The sequence below is a fragment of the Neovison vison genome, chromosome 13 (assembly GCF_020171115.1).
Source record: "Neovison vison isolate M4711 chromosome 13, ASM_NN_V1, whole genome shotgun sequence".
In the NCBI taxonomy this organism is placed as follows: Eukaryota; Metazoa; Chordata; class Mammalia; order Carnivora; family Mustelidae; genus Neogale; species Neogale vison.
The window spans coordinates 30125761-30138790 of record NC_058103.1 but is presented as its reverse complement, the minus strand read 5'-3'; the positions used below and the strand labels follow the sequence as shown (position 1 = coordinate 30138790).

The 13030-nt window shown below is 39.4% G+C and overlaps 1 protein-coding gene across 1 annotated transcript in view; it reads left to right on the top strand.

The window, feature by feature from the left end:
- The window catches only part of CATSPERB (cation channel sperm associated auxiliary subunit beta), a 109946-nt gene that overhangs the window by 70375 nt on the left and 26541 nt on the right, over positions 1–13030 (top strand). Inside the window, 1 exon segment of the mRNA XM_044231233.1 lies at positions 9762–9952. Within this exon segment, the coding sequence (XP_044087168.1) occupies positions 9762–9952 (191 nt within the window).

Genomic DNA, 13030 nt, shown 5'->3' with positions numbered 1-13030 from the left:
TCAGCCGGGAGCCTGCTTCTCCCTCTGCCTCTGCTGCCACTCGGCCTGCCTGTGCTCTCTCTCTCTCTGACAAATAAATAAAATCTTTAAAAAATATATCTATATTTTTTCAGTTTAAGAGGTGTTTTATTTTTGGTGTTAAATGGTTCTGCATCTACTGGGCTTATATATAGAATTTTCTCCTTTAACTCTTAATTTGATGATGTGAATTATATTATGGATTTCACACGTCTGATTCCAAGATTTACTAACATGGATGTCTTGGAATACACCTATATTAGTCACTGTGTATTATCTATGTTCATACATTTCTTGATTCAGTTTGCTAACATTTAGGATTTTTGCATCTGTGTTTACAAACGATTTTTGCCTATAGTTTCTTTCTCATATGTCCTCACTTGATTTTTTGTATAAGATGATACCAGGGTCATAAGTAAATATTTCAATTTTATTTTCTGGAACACTTTGTTTAAGATCATAATTTCCTGTTTCTCAAAAGTGTGATTTTTTTCAAAAGATTTTATTTATTTATTTGACAGACAGAGATCACAAGTAGGCAGAGAGGCAGGCAGAGAGAGATGGGGAAGGAGGCTCCCCACTGAGCCGAGAGCCCGACGCGGGACTCGATCCCAGGATCCTGGGATCATGACCTGAGCCAAAGGCAGAGGCTGTAACCCACTGAGCCACCAGGCGCCCCATAAGTGTGATTTTTTTAAAAATTGGTTGAAATTTTCTTTATGGTGAAAGACTAGGCTATTATGCTCAATTTTTTGTAAATATTCCGCATGTGTTTATGGAGACTATAGTCTATTGTTCAGCGCAATGTAAGTATTTGTCAGATTAATTTTGTTAATATTCCAATTTTCTGATTCTTTACTGATTATTTTTTCTGTTCAATCTATTAATTATTGAGAGAGTTGTGTTAGAATTTCTGTGTGTGTTAATAGATTTATCAATGTCTTTCTGTGGCTTTATCAATTTTTACTTGTATGTTTTGAGGCTGTTGTTAGATACATGTAAGTTTAGAATTTTGGGGGGTGGGGTGCCTGGGAGGCTGACTGGGTTAAGTGACTGCCTTCAGCTCAGGTCATGATCCTGGAGTCCCAGGATCAAGTCCCGTATCCAGGGAGGCTGCTTCTCCCTCTGACCTTCCCCAACTCATGCTCTCTCGATTCTCTCAAATAAATAAATAAATCTCTTTAAAAAAAGGGGGGGAGGGGCAGAAGAGGAAGGAGAGAGAGAATCTTAAGGAAGTTCCATGCTCAGCTCGGAGCTGGACCTGAGGCTTGATCTCACGACCTTGAGATCACAACCTGAGCCAAAATCAAGAGTCAGACACTTAAACAGCTGAGCAACCCAGGAGCCCCAGAAGTTTAGAATTTTTAAGTCTTCCTGATGAGTTGAACATTTTGTTCATATTTGGTGACTATTTTCATCTCTATAATGATTTGTATTTATTTGTTTGTTTTTTATCTGACTTCAGTATATCCTTCAAAGTCAAAGAAAAACCAGACAGGAAATCTAAAACCAGAGCTTTTGGTACCCCATTAGGCATTCTTGTAAGGATAACCATTCATTCAGTAACCTTCTCAGATCATGCTGTTGTCAGTCACTTTGGATAAGGGATTTTGACAAGGTTTGGGAGACTGTTGAAGAGAAAGATTGTTCTGGAAACTGGGACATTCTTAGTTGGGAAAAAAGAGGGCTTTATGAAGGTGTTTCCACAGTTAGAATTGGTGACTTTGGACACAGAGGCGCTGATCTGGGGGCTGCTGAGCCATGAGTCATAATGGAGAAGATTGAAGGAAAAGGAGACAGAAGGTTATCAAGAGGCAAATTCAGTCATTTCCCAGTTTTACTTAGGACATGTGTACTGGCAACTGCAATTGGCAATTATCCTGAATGCCTATAGCATAGACTGACCATATCTATCTTCATGACTTTGGTCTGCCATTAGCCAGATGGGCAGCCATGACTGGGCATTTTTGCACAGGGATTGAAGACCCATGTTGCTATAGAGGTAATGAAGGGAAAGCAATTGACTCATTCTTTTAAAAAAAATAGACACAGAGAAATATAAACAGTAAGTATATGGAGAAAGGGTATTATTAGAGCAACTGCATATAAATACTGAAGAGTTAAATAGGTAGCACTTAAGAGTAAGATTCAGAAGAACACTTACTTGTTTGTTTGTTTGTTTGTTTTTAATAACGCTTCTATATTGGGGCACCTGGGTGGCTCACTTGTTTGAGCGTCTGACTCTTGATTTTGGTTCAGGTCATGATCTCAGGGTTGAGATTGGACCCCGAGTTGGGCTCTGCCCTCAGTGGGGAGTCTGCTTGAGTTTCTCCCTCTCCCTCAGCCCCTGTCTCCTGCAGACACTCTCTCTTTCCCTCTTTAAAATAAAAATTTGAAAAAATAGGGTGTCTGGGTGACTCAGTGGGTTAAGTGACTGCCTTTGGCTCAGGTCATGATCCCAGAGTCCTGGGATCAAGCCCCACATCGGGCTCCCAGCTCAGTGGGGAGTCTGCTGCTCCTTCTGACCTTCCCCCTCTCGTGCTCTCTCTCTCTCTCTCTCTCTCAGATAAATAAATAAATAAAATATTTTAAAGAAATTTTTTAAAAATAATGCTTTTATTTTGTATTCAGTGCTTCCATTGTAGTAAAATATACACAACATAAAATGTACTATTTTAGCCATTTTTAAGTGTATAGATCTGTAGCATTAAGCGTATTCACATTATTGTGCAACCGTAATGATGATCCATCTCCAGAACTCTTTCGTCTTCCAGACGGAAGCACAGTAACCATTAAACAAGAACTCCCCATATTCCAGACCTCACAGTGCCTGAAAACCACCATTCTACTTTCCGTTTCTATGAATTTGACTAGACTAGGGACCTCATATAAATGGAATCATATAGTATCTGTTCTTTTGTGACTGGCTTAATTAGCATAACGTTCTCAAGTTTCATTCATGATCCGTTCCTTGTCGTACCTTATGAGGATTTCCTTCCTTTTTAAGGCTGAATCATATTCTATTCTTTGCCATATATACACGTATCCATAAAGAAAAATGTACCCCATTTTACTGATCTATTCAACTATCAATGGACATTTGGGTTACTTCCATCTTTTGGCTTTTGTGAATAACACTGTTACAAACAGGGATGTACAAATATCTCTTTGAGACCCTGCCTTCAATTCTATAATGCATATGCCCAGAATTGGAATTGCTGGATCAGATGATAATTTAATGCTTAATATATATTTTTAAGATTTTGTTTATTTGACAGAGGGGGAGACAGGGAGAGAGGGAACACAGGCAGCAGGGGTGGGAGAGGGAAAAGCAGACTCCTCATTGAACAGAGAGCCCGAAATGGGGCTCGATCCCAGAACCCTGGAATCACAACCTGAGCTGAAGGCAGTTGCTTAATAACTGAGCCACCCAGGCGCCCCCAGTGTTTAATATTTTGAGGAAACTTCATACCATTTTCCACAGCAGCTACACCATTTTACATTCCAAATAACAAGGCACAAGCATTCTTGTTTCTCCACATCCTGGCCAACACTTTTTACTTTCTGTATAATTTTTTTGATTATAGCCATCCTGATGGATGTGATGTGGTACTTCATTACAGTTTTGATTTCCATTTTCCTAATTACTAGTGATGGGGGCATCTTTTCATCTGTTTATTGGCCATTTCTGTATCTTCACAGGAGGAATATCTATCCAAGTCTTTATGTTTGGGGTTTTTTTGAGAATTTTTTTCATGTTATACAAGATTTTTACATGTGTGTTAAATTAAAGTCTAGAATTAATTGATTTTAAAGAAAGATTTATTTACTTATTTTAGAGTGACAGAGAGCACATGTGGGGAGGGAGGAGGGGAGGGGGAGAGGGAGTTAGAGAATCTCAAGTAAACTCCCTGCTGATCATGGAGCATGACATGGGGCTTGACCTCATGATTTTGAGATCATGACCCAGGTTGAAATAAAGAGTCAGAAAAACTGAGCCACCAGGTTCCCCTAAAATTAATTGATATTTTTGTCCCTGCATATATAACCCCAAACCCTAGATGTCTGATCTGTCTCCACTCTTTATATTTTCTTAGGATGAGTCTAATTATGATCCCTTTGCCCCTCAAACCTCAGAAGACATGTCAGCTTATAAAGTGGTCCCATTGAAGGTCCTCTTGGCTTATCATGGGGAGAAGAACTTTCTTCTTCTCCATGTAGAATGGCATGGAGATGAGATGTGGAAGGCACAGCCTGCCAGCACAACCACACCATTATTACTACTTTCTTTAAACTTATAAACTATCTTAGCTAGCTTTTTTTTTTTTTAAGAATACCACTGTAGTTGTGTTGTGGATTCACTTACGTCATTTAAAAGGCATTTTCAGTGGTCTAGGATACATTTTGATGATCTAGTCTAAGGTGTTGATAGTAGAATTGGAGAGGAATTGAGGGATTTGAGAGATACTTGGGAGGTAGACTAACAGGACAGAAAAATTGCCATTACTTTGTTCCATTGCCTGGATCTTGACCTAAAAAAACCATCGATACTTGTCTTCTGCTTGCTCTATCCAGCTGCAGGTTGTCCTATCACGGTGATGGAATCTGAGGTTCTCACACTGTGCTTAAGGAGACAAGTACCTGAGGTGGACAGGCTATGGGTAAGGGATCAGGCAGTGTGGCAAATGGTAGGCTGGGAATTCAAAAGAGATTTGAGGAATAAGACTCAGGAACTAAGGTTAGATGCTGGAAAAGAAGGAACTCATATCATTAGCAAGGAATCCAGATCATGGGGTCAAAAGCCTTATATAATCTCAATAACAGTACCCCTTACAATGAGATATTGAATCAAACCTATTCAATACTGATACTGAATCAAACTCCTTCCCATAGTAGGAATTGTCTAAATACCCACCCAGGTAAAAAACAAAAAACAAAAAACAAAAACCATATCTGCTTGGTAACTGGAGAATTATAGTCACTTCATAAGTGATCAAGTATTAAGAAGGAACTTAACTCATTTTATAACAAAGTCAGCAAACTCTTAAAAGTGATAACAATGTCACTATTCATACTAAATTGCTTAAAAAGGAAAGCATCAACATTTACACATTTTTAGTGAGGCTATTTAATAATTCAGTTAATATTTACCAAGTGCCTAGTATGTGTTGAGTCTTATGCTGGCACTGGGAAGATTGCAGTAATTAAAATAGACAAGGTCCTTGCTCAAATGGAGAAGACATTCTAATGACCAGAGGCAGAGGACAAATAGGTAACAAAAAACAAAATATTTTTAGATCTCATACATGCTAAGAAGAAAGTAAATGTGGTGACCAAAGGGATTAAGAAGGATCAGCAAAGAGCTGAGAACAGAGAGCAAAGAACGAGGGAAAAGCTTTCCAGGTGAAAGGAATTGCAAGTGTAAAGGCATAGAGCAAGAAAAAAATCCATCATGTTTATTTATTTATTTATTTATTTATTTAATATTTGGAGCGAACACAGGCAGGCAGAGTGGCAGGCAGAGGCAGAGGGAGAAGCAGGCTCCCTGCCAAGCAAGGAGCCCGATGTGGGACTTGATCCCAGGATGCTGGGATCATGACCTGAACCGAAGGCAGCTGCTTAACCAACTGAGCCACCCAGGTATCCCTCCATTGTGTTTAATAAACAGGATGGTGCATAGTGAGATGGTATGGTGGAAAGGCCACCAACAGTAGGCCACTGGGTGGGAAGGGGGCAGGGCCCAGGATGGCATCAGTCTTGGAATGGAAGCTTAGCATGTGTAGGTAGTTAAGTTTGATGATAGTTGTCTATCTGTCCTTTTGCAGTGTTTTCCCCAGCTATTACTCTCTGCCTCAAGAATTCACTGACTCATCTAATTTTAAGCCTATCCTTCCAAATCTCCTTCCCTCCTCCTTTAAAACTGGATTTCTTACCTCTCCTGGAATGATAGAGTGCAATTACCAAGAGCAATCCTAAATACTCGAATACAAGAGACTCCAATAGCGAAGGGGGGGAGACTGCTTTGGTAGTTAAGGTAGCTACCTGGCCATTGGTCATTGACTTCAGAGGCAAAGAGGTTAAGGTTTTTGAGTGTGTGTGTGTGTGTGTGTGTGTGTGTGTGTGTTTAGTACACTTTACTCTTTGGAGAAGTTTTAGGTCCAGAGCAAAACTGAGCAGAAATTACAGTTCTCATAGACTCTCCCTCCACACCCACACACACCCCCTTTGCCACTATCAGTGCCCTGCATTATGGTGGTACACTTGTTACTATCCATGAAACTACACTGACATACCATTGTCTGAGTGGATACAATTATTTATCTATTCACTTACTTAAGGACAGCTTAGTTGCTTCCAAGTTTTTGGCAATTATGAATAAAGGCTCTTATAAACATCCTTCTTTGGATTTTTTTAAAGATTATTTATTTATTTATTTGACACAGAGAGAGAGATCACAAGGAGGCAGAGAGGCAGGCAGAGGTGGAAGCAGACTCCCTGCTGAGCAGGGAGCCCGATGTGGGGCTCAATCCCAGGACCCTGAGATCACGACCTGAGCCTAAGGCAGAGGCTTAACCCACTGAGCCACCCAGGTGCCCCCTTCTTTAGATTTTTGTGTGAGCTTGTTTTCAACTCATTTGGATCAATACCAAGAAATGTGATTGCTGGCTCCCAGAACATTTTTAGCTTTATAAGAAACTGCCAAACTGTCTTCCAAAGTGGCTGTACTGTTCGGCATTCCCACCTGCAATGAGTGAGCGTTCCTGTTGCTCCATATCCTTGCATACATTTGATGTTATCAGAATTTTGTCATTTTGCCATTCTATTTTTATTTTGTCAGAGAGAGAGAGTGAGAAAGCACAAGCAGGCAGAGTGAGAGGGAGGCTCCCCGCTAAGCAAGGATCCCAATGTGGGACTCGATCCCAGGACCCTGGGATCATGACCTGAGCCAAAGGCAGAGGCTTAACCGACTGAGCCACCCTGCCATTCTATCTTTATTTACTTTTCTAAATTTTAAGGAGGCTCCACACCTAACTTGGGGCTGGAAGTCACAACCCTGTGATTAAGAGTCAGTGCTCTACTGACTGAGCCAGCTAGGTGCCCCAAGTTTTGCTATTCTATGGGTGTGTAGTGGCATCTTGTGGTTGTTTTAATTTGCATTTCCTGATGACCTATGACACGGAGCATCTTTTCATGTGCTTATCTGCCATCTGCATACCTTCTGTAGTGAAGTGTCTGTTCAGATCTTTTGCCAATTTTTAATTGGGTTGTTTTCTTACTACTGAGTTTTAAGAGTGTTTTGTATTGTAGGGGATCAGAATATGTCACCCCAAAATATTCCAGCTTGGCCTACAGATTATTTTCAGCTGAAGGAAGTTGAGAAGAAGCAGACACAAGGGAAAAAAGCCTCTGACTTGAAACTGAAGTAACCCCTTCATAAAACACGTGTAAGGACACTGTGATGTGCAGGGATGGGATTTCTAGACATCACACAACTGATAAATGACAGAGCTGTTATTTCTCCTCTGGTCTTCTAACCAAGAACATAGATATTTATAATTTGCCTGAATTCTCATCTGAGAAAAAACTTGAAGGAAAAACAACAGTGAAGCAATTAAGCATGTGTGCATGCGTGCGCGCAGGTACACACACACACACACACACACACACACACATTCTCTCTCTCAAATAAATAAGTGAATAAATAGCTAACTAAATAAATAAATTCTTTTTAAAAAAAAAGAAAAAGAGGCATGCTTGGGTGGCTCAGTCAATTAAGTGTCCCAGGACTCTTGGTTTCAGCTCAGGTCACAATCTCAGGGTCCTGAGATGGAGCGGTGCCTCTGGTTCTGCCCTCACTGGAGAGTCTGCTTGAGATTCTCTCCCACTCTTTCCCTCTGCCCCTCCCCCTGTTCATGCGCAAGCTCTCTCTTTCTCTCTCTCTCTTTCTCTCTCTAAAGTAAACAAATCTTTAAAAAAATAAAAAGAAAGAAAAATAAAAGAAGAGAAAGAAAAACAATCTCTGCTCTCTCCCTCCCTCCCAAGAAAGGCAAGATGATCCCTAATCTCCAGAGAGTATCAGTTCAGAAACCTGAGCAGCATCTACATAACAAATCTTATTAAGCAAGACTTCTCTTTCATTAGTTTCCTTGTACATTAACTTTTCTACAGTCTGGCACTCTAAACCTCTTTTCCTTTGTCTTGTCACTTCTCTACAAACTTACTGTTCTTTGTTAAAATGCTTTGTAAACTTTCTAAGCATCCCCTTGAGTTCCTCCTCACTGATATTTCTCTCCTGTGGAAGCATGACACACAGGTTAATAAACTCTATTTTTTTTTCTCTTGTAATATGTCTCTTGTCAGTTTAATTTCCAGGGCCCCAGGTGCAGAATCTAGGGAAGTAGAGAAAAAAAAGGCTTTTTTTCCTGCTTTACAGTTTATTTTGGATAACAGTCTGTTATCAAATGTGTTTTTTGCAAATAGCCATGGCCCTGTGCCCCAATATGTGGTTTGTCTTCTAATTTTATTGGCAGTGTTTTTCACAGAGCAGAAGTTTTTAACTTCAATAAAGTATGGCTTACCAAGTTTTTTCTTCATGGATCATCATATCTAAAAAGTCATCCGCATGACCAAGGTCATGTAGGTTTTCTATGTTAATCTTGTATGTTAATCTTGTATGAGCTTTATCGTTTTGCATTTTATATTTAAGACTGTGATCCACTTTGAGCTAATTTTTGTGAAGGGTGTTAAGGTCTGTGTCTATATTTATTACTCTTTTTTTACATTTTTTAAAAATGGATTTTTTTCCTTATACTTACTCACTGTACAAATTTCTTAGAAGTCCGATAAACATGGGTGTACCTGGGTGGCTCAGTGAGTTAAGCGACCGACTCTTGATTTGGCTCAGGTCATGATCTCAGGGTCCTGGGATCCAGGCCCATACTGGGCTCCATACTCAGCACAGACTGCTTCTCCCTTGCCCTTTGCCTACTGCTCTGCCTACTTGTTCTTTCTGTCAAATAAATAAATACATAAATAACCTTTTTAAAAAAAAGATAAACATGAGGATAAACATTAAGAAGTGACAACTGGTAACATTTGATGAATTACCAATTAATCTCTTAAATATGCATTTTTAATTTTCTAATTAATATTTTTCACCTTGCTTCTTTCATTTAGACATTATAACATGACTGCTTTACTTATGTAATTAAAAACACTTTCTAAATGCAATTTTAATAGTTGCATTTATTCTAAGTGGATCATGTATTATCATTTACTTAATTTTCCTATCTTTGTGGTTTCTTATTTCTAATTTTTATCATAATTCCTTGATGAGCATCTCTGTGTGGAAAGCTCTTTTTTTCCTGCACTTCAAGTTATTGTCTTAAGATAGAACCCTGATGAATATAATGCTAGAATATAATGCTAGAGCTCTTAATGCATGCAGTCAATTTGCTTTCTGGGAAGCTTGTATCAGTTCATAGTCCGTTTGTGGTGGATGAGTGCCTGTCTCCACTCAATCCTTTCTGCTCCTGAACCCTGTCATTTAAAAATATCTGCTAATTTGATGGGTGAGAAATTGTATCGGTTGCTATAGCTGGTTAGTGAGGTTGAACAAATGTTAACCAAGTATTCATTTGTTAGCTGTTTGTAGTACATTTATAAATCATGTGTTCACAAACTTGTTCATTTGAACCACTGTTTTATCCAGATGGCTGGATGTTTGTTGGTTTTGTTTTTAGGAAAACTGGAACAGCTTACATAAGAAAAGTATTACATCATAACACTTCTCAAGGATTTTTGTCCTCTGTTATTGCGGAAGTGATAGACCCTTTTGGAATAGAAGAAGTGAATGAAAGCACTTGTTTGTCTAGTTCCCTTACCATTAGTCAAGTTGGAATTGACTCCTATAAGCTTACTCTTCAACCACAAAGTAAGTGTAATAATGTATGTATGTATGTAATGTATGTAATAATGTAATGTATGTACGTCTCTGATGGCTAGAAAAAAATGAAGAATTATCTTTTGGGAAGATTGTATAGATGAACAGTAGATTTCAAAATTTAGTCCATTTTGCAAGCTACTGAAATCTACATATACTTGGGTTCCTGGAGGAATGTTTAATTCTAATATAATAAAACCTAGCTAAAACTTCATTAATATTTCATATATAGTAGTGCCTTTCATTTATTTTTATAATGTTATTTTGTCTTAAACAGTATTCAAGAGAAGAGAAGAAAATAGGAAGTCCAAAAGAAAGAAAGAAAGAAAAAAATATTAGAAGTCCATGTAGATTTTGCCCTACATATTAACATAATTATGTAGGCTATTTCTATTTTAAGGATTATATACAACAGATATAAATCCAAAGTTAGTACCATTTATTGTAAGGATTTGGCTTTTATTGTGAGTAAATGGGAAGCCATTGGAAGCATTTAAACAGAAAGTAACATGATTGGACTTTGGTTTTAACAAGATCACTTTGGTTCCTGTATTGAGAATGGGCTGGGCAGGTGATAGAAGTCAAGAAGAAAATAAGAGAAATCAGTTTTGTGATTGCAGTAATCAGGTGAGAAATTATATTAAATTTAAGGTACCTGTTACTCATCCAAGTGGAGAAATGAGGTTTGTATTTAGGAAGACAAATCTGGAGTTCAGGGAAGGTATCTGGACTGGAGAGAGAAATTTGATCAGTCAGTATATGTATGATAGTTGATGCTATGAGACCAGATGACACCACCTGGAAATATGGAGTATAAATATGGAAAGGAAAAGCTCTGAGTTGCAATACTTGGCATTGCAACAATTAGTGGTTAGGAAAATGGTGGAAGAGTCAGGACAGGAGAGTGGGTGGTCTGTTCAGAGAAGAATTAAGAGAAAGTGTGAAGAAGATCTTTCAAGAAGGAGAGAACCAGTAGGTCAGGTCAGATGAAGAAGGAAAACCAGCCAGCAGATCTGTGGGCAAGTCACTGGTAACCTTGACAGAAGATTTTGTTGAGTGGAACAGTGTAGACAAAAAGTGTGATTGGATTAGTTTCTAAACAATAGGAACTGAATTCCTCTAAACAGAGAGGAATTGAAGACAGTGAATGAAAGCAACTATCTTGGCAGGAATTTTGTTAAAATAGGAGGAAAGAGATTATGTGAATTGGAGGGAAGATGGGAAGGGATTTTTGTTGGTTTGTATAAAGTGGGAGAGATTATGGGATGACTGAAAGGCTCTGTTGGTTAAGCATCCAACTCTTGGTTTAACCTGGGTCATGAACTCAGAGTCCTGGGACAGAGTCCCACGTCCACCTCCATACTTAGCAGGGAGTCTTCTTGGGATTCTCTCTCTTCCTCCAACTTTGTCTCTCCCCTCAATCTTTCTCCCTCTCTCTCTTTGTCTCTTTCTCCAGCAAATAAATAATAATAAAGTGCGAGAGGAGGGGAGGAGAAAGACGGCAGAGGAGTAGGAGACCTAAATTTTGTCTGGTCCTAGAAATTCAGCTAGATAGTTATCAAACCATTCTGAATACCTACCAACTCAATTGAAGAGCAAAGAAAAGAATAGCAGCTATTCTATGAACAGAAAAGCAACCACTTTCTGGGACATAGGAGTGTGGAGAAGTGAATCTGAGGGGATATATAGGAAGATGGACCACAGGGGCAGGGATCCTCTGTCATCTGGCTCCTGGGAAGTGAGAGAGGAGCAGAGCACAAAATCAGAACTTCAAGAAGTCTGCTCCACTGAGGGACATTGCTCCAGTGACTAAGCAGGGCAGGTGGACCCCTTGCTGGGACAGTGGGGCCTCAGGACCCTTGGAGTCATAGACCATGGGTGCTTGAGTGTGGCAGAGCTCCCAGGTATCAGAGCAGGGAAGCCAGCTGCAAAGACAGAGCTGAGGAGGGGGCTCTCAGTTCAGGGTTGCCCTAAGCCAGGATCTGTGGCACAGTCGAGCCACTACTCTTCAAGCAGGGATCCCATAAATGGCAGATCTGGAGAGACCACCCCCTGGCCCCGGGAGGAGCAGTGCAGGAATCTGCTGAGTTTGTCGACTCCAAATGGGGCCACATGCCAGAGATAGAAATGTTCGTCATGGGCTGGGTGAGTAGAGTGCAGCCAGAAACCAGAGAGACAGGAGTGATTAACTGCTTTTCTCTGAGGGCGCACTGAGGAGTGGGGCCCAAGCTCTTGGCTGCTATAGGGCTGGAGATTGGGAGGTCGCCATTTTCATTCTTGTCCTCCAAAGCTATATGGAAAGCATTCAGGGAACAAAAGCTACTGAGAGCAAATCTAACCAGATTGCTTAGCCTGGTCCCCTGGCAGGGGTGGTGCAATTCCACCTCAGGCAAAGACATTTGAGAATCACTGCAGCGGGCCCCTCCCCCAGAAGAGCAGCAAGAACATCCAACCAAGACCAAGTTTACTGATCAATGAGAACTACAAAACTTCAGAGTGAGGGGAATACAGCACATAGAATTCATGCCTTTTCCCCCATGATTCTTTAATCTTTCAGAGCTAATTTTTTAAAAATTTTCTTTATTTTTTCTTTTTCTCTCTCTTTTTTTGAATTTTTCTTCTTTCCTTTTTCAATCACCATCTTATCAATTTGTTCTTTAAAGTCTTTTTAAATTTTCACTTTTGCCATCATCTTCAATCCCTTCATTGCATTTAACCTTACTTGTGTGTGTGTGTGTGTCTGTATGCATATATATACAATTATATAAATATATATATGTATGTTTTTCTTTCTTTAAAATTTTGGGATACAGTTTCTTCTAACACCAAAATACACCCAAAATCTAGGGTGTGGCTATGTTCTATTCACCAGCCTGATCATATTCTTCTTTTCCTTCTTTCTTTTCTTTTTTTTCTCTCTCTTTTCCCCCCAATTTCAGGTCTCTTCTGATTTGTTTAGTGTATATTTTTCTGGTGTTATTGTTACCCTTTTAGCATTTTGTTCTCTCATTCATTTATTTGTCTCTGGACAAAATGACAAAATGGAAGAACTCACCTCAAAAAAAAACC